Raw genomic sequence first — 10,314 nt, forward strand, 5'->3', positions numbered from 1 at the left:
GACCGGATCAGCCGATATGGTTTATCAAAAAAAAAAATGTTTTTGAATTTTTTGTTTTCTTCAAAAAAAAAATTTATATATCCATTGATCGTCATGTTCTTTTATGATTCAGTCGTCCACTTTTTTCACCAGACTTTTTTTACTATAGATTTGATTTCTAGTTCATCACTATTTATCTATGCATACATAAACATGCATATTCATCATCACTCTTATATATCAATACTATTAAAAGGGAAGGAGTCCTAAAAAATCTACTTAAAACAAGTCATAGTTGGACCATTTCATTTAACTAAAATTTCTATTATTTTTCATACTATTAACTTCATTATTCTTCATTAAAAACAAATTAGTCATAAAAAATGATACTAACCTAATTCTCTACATATACATTTACTATATACACATTATTCCATCATAATTATTTTATGTTATTATTAAATAATGTCCACCCTATATTTGTATATATGGTTACTTGTGATTTATTTAATAATAAATACCTTCGGAGACTATAAACATAATACAATATCTATTGTAAAACAAATTGCATCTTTTACAGAGATCAACCATTATTTTATACCAATTTTATTAACTAAACTGATTTTATTAACCATGTTATATATAAACACTTCAACATTATCATTCACAAACTAAACGATGTTTGTCACAACTTAATATTCCAAATTGGTTGTACCATTTAATACCAAGCCAGTTCCTATACGAATCCATATATATGATTATGGTCTACATAAAACCGGTTCAATCTTTCCATCTCCTATATTTTCAGAAAATGGCTATTTATCTTTGGTTCCGTTAAATATTTAGTCTAACCAATTATAAATCGGTTAGTAATAACTTAAAACACATTGTTATTTATTAACACTATATTGATATTTTAAAATAGGTTAGCAATAGAATTGTGTTTTAGAACAAAATCCACTTATTTTAAAACATAATATTATTTTGAAAATAGTTTTGATACTATGTGTTATATTAAACATAGTTATATATATATTTTTTAAAAAATAATTATATACATAATTTATACTTTTGGTTAACTAAATTATTTATCAACCAAATAAAAATATTCGGGTAATTCAAGTTTTCGAGTTATCCGGTTTATAAATAGTATTTTTAGGATATTTGGTTTTTAAAATTGAATGTAATTAATATTTTTAAATATATAATTTTTATTTGAAAATTCAGATACTCATTTGGTTCTCGGTTTAGTTTCAATTTTTCAGTCATAGATATATGGTTTGCTCTATTATTTATGCAATTCAGTTCAATTTTAGTTTTTCAGTTAGTACGGATTGGTCCGTATTTTTGGATAAATGTGCTCAAACTTATACATTATCTTATATAGAAATTTGTTTAAAATATATTTAATTACAAAAACAAACTCGCGCTTTTCAAGCGCGGATCAAAATCTAGTATATATTTTATATATATATATATATATATCATCGCTCTTTCCTAACAATAATTGTTTTTGTTGTTTATGTATGTTGCTTTATCATTCGATTTTATAAGACAATAAATTAAAATGTGAAGTTTTTTAAAAGAGAATAATGTGGCTATCTCGCTCGCTGTTAAAAAAACCTTAATTTTTCTCATTCATTTATTAAACATGATGTTTTATGCATATATAATGTGTGTGTATGTATATTACGTATTGGTTGTTATTAGAGATTAACCAGATATGAAGTGGACACCTTATTCCAAATTATTTTGTAGAATTCGTCGATATTTCTTCGATGATTTTTCTTTCACGTTAGGAATAAGTCTATCATTTACATACTTTTCCATTTTCCCTGATTTCTTAATGAGAAAAATATAAAATATATTTTTATTGATATATTCTAAGTTTTGAAACCTCATATCCGAAAAGAAATAATATATAAGTTTTGCATATATATATTTAAAAATTATGATTAAAAATGTCAAATAAATATAAGGATGGCAGATTCGAGTTTCACATGAAACAAAATCACAATTACATGAAAAGAAGTTTGGATTTGAGATCCGATTCAAACAGTTTACAGGTAGTCTGGTAACACTCGATCCATCTACTCATTGGCATTAGTCCGAAAACATTTTTAAACTCGAATAAGATAATGTAGATAATCTATTTTATAGTATTAAATGCATTTTTTTAGAACCAATAAAATATGCCGAAGAAACATATAAAAGGATGGCAAACTCATAGGTTGATCTGTTTGAGCTTAGACAGACTGTGTCTAAGTATATGCTATATATATATATATATATATATATATATATATATATATATATATATATATATATATATACTAGGATCTTTTTTAAACTTTGGTGATTGGTGCTCTCTATCCCACTATAGTCAACGTATATTTTTACAAAATTATAGTTCAAACTTTATATTTAAGGACTATATACATTTTATTCTCTTATTTACAAAGCTGAATAGTCTACTTTGATTTTCGAATATATTGTGTTTGAATTTAAAAGTACGCCAACATGACTATAATCACTGTCAATCTATTCATAAAAGTATCTCTACGTAGATATGTCAAAATTAATTAAATTGGGCCAGTTCAAATAGAATCTGATCAATTATTACATTTTGTAGCAAATATATAATTTCATAAGCATTATAGTACGAAGCATGGATAGAAATAAAATGGAGTAGGTGGAGTCAAAGAGTTAAAGACCAAAAGACCCAGAGTTAAGTTATGTCTTCAAAATGTCAAATACCTTTTAACTTAAAATTTTGACGGGTACGTACGTTAAAACTCTTTTTCTGTTATTTTTCCCGTTTAAGCTCATATTTCTAAGCATATATAGTTTGTCCGACACAAAAGTTTCCATCTCGAACCAGTTAAATTAATGGCGTTTGCGTAAGCTGATTTATGTTTTGGAAAATCAAATCTTACTTAATAATTAGATACGGTTTATATGTAATATTTTTTTTTTTTGAAACTGATTTTCTATTAATTTTTATGTAATATTTGATTATTTGTATTAGGGGGCCGGACATCTTTGCTCTATTGTATACTATAATACATATTACAACAAAACTGACAATTACAAGTTTATAACTATACTTATTATATAAATATAGGATTATGACATGAGCTTGAATAATGTTGGAATGTTGGATGCTTCTGCTTGTATTATGCTTTTGCTGGAATATCATCCGATTCGTTTGACGTATTATTGTAGACATACATATCTTGAAATCTGGCTCATAACTTGCATGTGCAACGTAAGATACACAATTTATTTCTTTTTTTTTTGATAAAGAAGATACACAATTGATATATGAATCAATCAAGAAATTTATTCATTTGTTATGCAAGAATTAATAAATGTCAAGTGGTATAGTTTATAATAATATTTTTCTTAACATACGTTGTATAGCTAAGAATTACAAATAAAAATTAACCGGGCCTCGTGGTCTGGTGGTAAAAGAACCTCGGCTGAGGTGCCCGCCATCACGAGTTCGAGCTCCGGTCACAGCGGATTTAACATGGTTTTCGTTTGGCCTCTAGGACCTTCTTCGCCAGTTCCGGTTGGACACGGTGGAATAGTCGGACTAAGTGAGAGGTCCGGATACCTGGATTATCAAAAAAAATTACAAATAAATCTCATTGTTACAGTGGTTTGAAGGATTTAATATTATATCTTATAAATAATGGGTTCAATTCTTACTAAGAACATCATTTTCTAACTATGAGTAAAATAATAAATTGTATTAAGCTGGCATTGGATACATCAACTCATACCGGAAAATGTACTTTGCTAACAAATTATACGATCGTTCAAGACGTTAAATTAAAACTAATGCATATTTCAAAATAAGGGAAAACTGAAATATTATATATAATTAATTAGCGGAATTAACTAAGATGGTTGAAGAATCCATAGGAGCCCCGGTTCGAGATTCCACACTGACAACATCATAAAAACAAGGAAAACCAACTTGACGAAACTGAAGTACTAAAGAGAGGATACATAATCCCACTTCAATAGTTGAAACTTATAAATAAAGTCTCCATGGAACCCCAACAACTTATCTTTGCATATGATCATCTCAAGCTCTTTCAAATGGATGATTTGGTTGTGAAAACTTCATCTCAGTGTCTAAAGGAGCCTGGTTACGACCACCACGACCATTTACATTACTCATAACTCTTCCATTAACGCCTAGAAAATCCAAAGTCAACCTATCAGAGCCTCCCATGCTAAGATTGTTACCGAAATGAAGGTCGAAAATGCTGCTACCAGATCGACCTTGTTGATCTGTTGTCGTAGCTAGAGAGTTCATTAAACCATGAAGGTTTCCATTCACATTATCTCCAAATTCATTAACTACCGCACTCGACGAAGATGAAGAAGTTAACCCTCTTAGCAAAGCAGAAGGATCGTTGTTTTCAGCACCATCAGCGAAAAGTGAAGGAGCACTTATCTGATCAGAGTTCTTGATATTGAGCTGAAAGTTTCCGAGGTTAAACAAGTTGTTGTTGTTATTGCTGATGGTATCACCAAGGCTGATCATACCGTGCTGGTTCAAGAGACTTTGATCATTGTGTGCCAACAATCCTTGGTTTGAAGAGCATTGCATGAGGAAATTGTTTGGGCCATGATAAGGGTTTGTGGGCTGAGGAATGAAGTCTTCAAACTTTTCGGAAGATGAACGGTTCAGATTGTAACCTGCAGCTAGAGGGGTAAAACCAGTGTTTGAGTTGTTACCGAAATGGTTGTGCGAGAGAGCGGAAGAAGCACCGTCGTAAAAGCCATGTCTGCCACCACCTCCACTAGCGGCTGCTATTGCCGTGAAGCTCACGGTAGGGTTTCTTGCTGACTCTTGTATTAATGCATCACAGAATGCCCTGTGTGTAATGTAACTGTCTCTTCTGCAATATCACCCCAAAGAAGTAATTAAGATAACGGTCAATATTACAGTGTATGTATATAAAAAATGAAAACAAAAATATTTTAGAAATTAAAAAGAAATACAAACCCTAGAAATGTAAAGTGGTCGTTAACCACTCCTATATTACGCAGACCACAATATTCATTAACTAAGAAATTAAACGAACCCCTCCCCTCTAATACATAAAGCACATACTTAATATAATAATTCTATATAATGATGAGAGAGAAAGAGGAGAGAGAGAGGAGAGAGAGAGAGAGAGAGAGGGGTGAGACCCACAAGAAGAGGAGTTACATGGAAAGAGGAACCTGCAAAGGTGAAGAAGAAAACAAAAGTGGGAATGCATGGAAACAAATCCAACTCACATGTGACCAAATTTAGCATCTTTTATTTTTCTCCTTTCATCTTTACTGTCTTCCTCACTTACTCTACTCATTAGCAACCAACCAAATAAGTTGATAGATCCTATGTGCATATATGCATATGTGTTCATGTCCCTATGTAGGAAATATGATATTCCGTGACCAATATAGATGATGATATCTAAACGCGTAGATTTCAGTCACAAATCAAAATATATATAGAGAGGGCACCACACTCATGCATTATACATAGCTTGCATAATAATTCGTTAATAATTAATATTCACTGACCGACATGCCTTTTTAACTGGAATTTCAAGCAGAAGCCAGAGTATGAACCTTATAAATTTAGAGCCGACATGTAAACTCGAAGTAAAAAATGCTTCTAGTTTCGAATAACAAAATGATGACCGCTATAGACTATGAGATCTATGGACTAACCAACACGTTTTTATAAAGATTATTAACATATACATGTTCTTTTCACACTAAAGTATTAAATTATTAATCAATTCTAATTTCATATGATATGAACAAAATAATTGAATGGAACCAAGAAAGATAGTTTACCTAGAGAAGATGGTACCACAGTCACATCGATACTCTTTGGTACCACAAATTTTAGAGTGAGCTTTCCAATCAGATTGAACAGCGTAACGCTTAGAGCATTTCTCGCAATTCCACTTCTTCTCACCGTGTTTCCGGTAATAATGCTTCTTTATTCCGGTGAGGTCTCCAAGAGCACGTGACGGGTCATGGTGGACGCACGTGGGCTCCGGACAAATATACACCTTCCTCCTCACTTCTTTGTTCGACTTTTGTTTCAGCTTCCATGGAAGGTTGTGTCCTCTCCGGTGAAGCTGTAGATTCTGTTCTCTTTGAAATCCTTTGTTGCACACTTCACATAGGAACCTATTTGTTGCCATGATCGTCTTTGGAGATAACGCTATCACTTCAGCATCTGGATCTGTTCAATCAAAAGAAAAATATTTGAACACTAGAACAAAAACCATTACTCAAGAGATAATATCATATAAGAAAATTGAATAGACTAATCTTCTCGTAAAAATTGTTGAATAGATTACAATAATTTCTAAATAATATATATCTACGATTGAATGATGATATTCCTAATTCTTGATTATCAAGAATGATAACAAAGAAAAGTGATTAAAATTTAGGGTTCTTTTCTTTTTGTATTTCCTCCCAAAAGGAAACCTCTTCACTGAGGCCTATTGATTTTTTTTTTTGGGAATTTGAACACACACACACACACTTATATGTTTGTGTATGACAACAAACTATAAATAAGAGGTACTCACATGAGTTTCCAGGTTGGTTTCGTCGTTTTTTGGGTGGTGGTGGTGGAGCAACGGAGTTGGGTTGTTGGATCATCGTCATCGCCGTCTCTTCACGGTTAAAGTTGTTTGATCCGGTGGCGGCGCTGGAGAGGAGGAAAGACTGAGTGGAGGATGATGAAATTGTGTTGTTGTACGATGAAGACATCTTCTCAAGTTCTGCTTTTGCTTAATCTACAAAGATCCATTAATAAAATAATTTAAAAGTGAGAGAGAAGATAGAAATGAAATATGATTCAGAAGAAAACGAAAGTAAGGAATTAGAACAGGAAGAAGCCATAGAGATTGACGACATGAAAAAAAAAATTATATCACTAGAAGACATTTACGAGAACATAGAGAACAAATATAAATCCAAAGAGTTGTTTTTAATTTGTAGTTTTTGATAGAAGACATACTATAAGTTGTTTTTATTGTAACTAAGTCTTGAGATGCAGAGAAAGAAACCAAGAAGAAAAAGGTCAACAAAAAGCTAAAACTCAGAAACAAAGAAAGAAACCAAGTAGATGATGATAATGTTAGAGGATGAAGAAGAAGCCATAGGCAAATATAATAAATATACAAATACACACACCTTAAAGAAAAAGCCCTATCACTCTCTCTTTCTCTCTCTTTCTCTCTTGCTTTGTTGCTCTGTTTTTGTTTTAATAATTGGGATTGAGTCTTGTTAAAATCTTATTTTATATAGCTACAGTCCATTTCTCTTTTTCACTACTAATTAAAAAATTCAATGTTTTTGAAAAAAAACAAAGTAAATTTTGGTACGTTTCTACTCTGTAACGTATGGTGGTTTGTTGATTAAGCTGCGTCATCATGATTTAACTATAGTTAATTTACTTTGTAATTTTAAAAAATCTACTCCTCTTCATTTGTGAACTAATCTAAATTTCACTTATAAAATATTCATATATAAAAATCCTAGTGTTACATTGCCATAACATTAATATCTTAAATCATTTCCCTTTATATTGCAACATAAATTTAAAATTAAATAAATTGGAAACTAATTTTAGTCTTTAATTAAAAAATTCGGTACATTGTTATTTTAAACCTTTTTCAAAAAGAATGGGGAAGATTAGAGTTTGTGTGTCATTGTAAAACAGTGAGATGTGGGCACATGCAGGTGTGGTCAGGGTGGCACCTCATACTCCTTCTCGTGTCTCTCTTATGGCTTTAACAAAGCCTTTCTCTTTCTCTTCATTTAACTCATAATTTTAATTTGTATCTAAACAACCAAATCCTTCACTACTTTTCATCTATTTTCCTGTTTACCTAGAATATTATCTTCCACCACTAGCCACGACAGAGTACACAAAAATAAGTACTAAATTTGTTTCAATTATATGACTTTATATATAATTATTTATTTATAATGGATGAATTAAATTATTAATTATGTTATTTTTATACAACGAATTTTTTATTGGTAATCTGCCATAATATCATTTTTAATTTCATTTTTTTTTCAAATCACTTTTTTCATTTTTTGTTTGTTTGCAACTATTGCTATCTAAATTTTTTGAAAATTTACTTATAAGATAAGTACATACATAGTGGTTAACTATTTTTTCATTGTTATATTAAAAAATTTATTTATTTTATACATTAATATATTGTGTACATATGAAAATATACGGTACATTGTAAATACAAAATATATTTTAGCATTACAAAGAAACCAAGTTTACCAAAAGCTTATATTAAAATACAACAAATTAAACAGTAAAAATCAGTTGTAGGCGTGTGCTCCAGTGTATGATGGTATTAAAGAGTATTAGCTCAATTATTCATAGTTATTTCATTGTAACTATTAATATCCTATTAATTACAATTGTTCATTTATATAAAAATACTAAACTAGTGATAAAAGTAACTATATTTAACATGTAACAAGAGACCACTAGTGACATTTTATATTAAGATAAGTCTAACTCTTAGTCGTTATGTATTAACTCAAAGTCATGTTTTGGCCTCCCTACTAAAAAGGTGAAAACCAATTAATATGGTAATGAATACAAATATAAAATAAATATTTTGTAACTAACTCATTGTAATTTTCTCTCTTCTTTTGATTTTTCTCATAGTTTTTAAAATGCCCCTTGTAGATGTAATGTAACTGCTATTTTTATGACTGTGGGACTGTGTAGAATTCACGAGCTACAATGCGCATAGCGCTCTACCTGAATTAGTTTGACAATTCAGTTTCGTGTTGCTTGTGGTCTACAATAAGCATAGTGAAAGTTCTAGTTTAAAATAATTAATCAAATTAAATTAATAAAAAAATGTAAATATCAGAATATGATACAAGCATCATTATAGTGTTACCGTCTATACTATTAAAACAAAATTTGATACAATGGCAACCGAACCTATACAAACTTGAACTCAAAATTTTATCAGGTTTCTCCTAACATTGTTATCCGAAACAAGCCAAAAACCAAAATAACCAAACTGAAATTAAATCCAAATTAATAAATAATCGAATAATTCATATTTCGTTTGGACTAGAAAACTGGAAAACCAAAAACCACAACTAAACCAAAACCGAACCAAAGTCAAAAAAAAAAACTGAAATTTTGAACCGATCACACACCACATGGTTGGATCAATTACAAGCACGACGGGAATGGATTTTAACTTGTAGTATGTGCAAACCTTTTTTTCCTCCGTGGTATCATCATAGTCCTAGTACCAGAAAAGACCGGAGTTTAACAAATTCTGTACCGAGATAGTCATAGTGTTTATAGTCTGAGAAACACTAAACTCTAACTTCGGACTTTGAGCTAGCTTAGCTTCTACAGCCTTAAGATAGAAAAGTTTGGAATGATCACCCAACAAGAGGATATCCAGGACTGAATTGAGTTTACAGCATCAACTAACAATATAGACCAGAGAAAATTGTTCAGGCTAAAGTTCTACATGGGCTTGATAAACAAAAGCCCACAGTGATGTTACACTTTTTAACATTGAGCCGTAACGTGGTCACCAAGCTATTAGCGAAAACCCTATTCCGAGCATCGCATTCGAGTTTGATTTGTTCGATTGGAAGATGATTGTTGCTGCTGCCTTATGCATTGGCTTTGGCATCAGACTGAGATTTGCCAGCAGCAGCGAAATGATGATGTTAGTTCGAATTAATTTTCTCTGCTCAAAGATTTCTTTTGATCGGGTTATCATATACTCACTGATATTATATGTTAAATGGTTGTGGATTTTACAAGTCTTGTTGGACAAGTTAGGTTGGTAGATTTCTTGTTCAAAACTCTCAAAGGCCCAATTAGGTTCAGTCCTAGAATTCTTGTTTTTTCTTTACATAAAAAAATTCTTGGATTTAAGTATTTAACTAATTAGTTACTATCCATTAAAAATTATACCAGCTAACCAGTGCTTTGTGAGAGTCGACAACATCATGAATTCATGACTTAAAACACGAACACTCCTGAAAATAATGTTCTCCCTCATCTTCACCAACACTGCATCTTCGACAACATCAAGTTTCTCCTTCCAAACCCACCCACCCCCCCCCCCCCCCCCCCCCCCCCCCAGCACACACACGAAAACATATATATATATAGTATCAAGATCATATATACAAATAACACACTCACGTTCTTTATTTTAATCTGAGTGATAAATATATATATAGTCAGCGACTAATAGATATGACGACAGCTAA

The 10,314-nt window shown here is 31.1% G+C and overlaps 1 protein-coding gene across 1 annotated transcript; it reads right to left on the reverse strand.

Annotated features, from left to right (window-relative positions):
- Positions 1–3,840: 3,840 nt before the first annotated feature.
- On the reverse strand, positions 3,841–7,008 carry LOC103842959 (protein indeterminate-domain 6, chloroplastic-like). The gene is given in 4 exon segments (XM_018655138.2): positions 3,841–4,898; positions 5,851–6,247; positions 6,603–6,796; positions 6,798–7,008. Coding segments are annotated over 4 exon segments (1,443 nt in total). The 5' UTR covers positions 6,827–7,008; the 3' UTR covers positions 3,841–4,075.
- Positions 7,009–10,314: the final 3,306 nt, after the last annotated feature.

The sequence above is a fragment of the Brassica rapa genome, chromosome A09 (assembly GCF_000309985.2).
Source record: "Brassica rapa cultivar Chiifu-401-42 chromosome A09, CAAS_Brap_v3.01, whole genome shotgun sequence".
Taxonomy (NCBI): domain Eukaryota; kingdom Viridiplantae; phylum Streptophyta; class Magnoliopsida; order Brassicales; family Brassicaceae; genus Brassica; species Brassica rapa.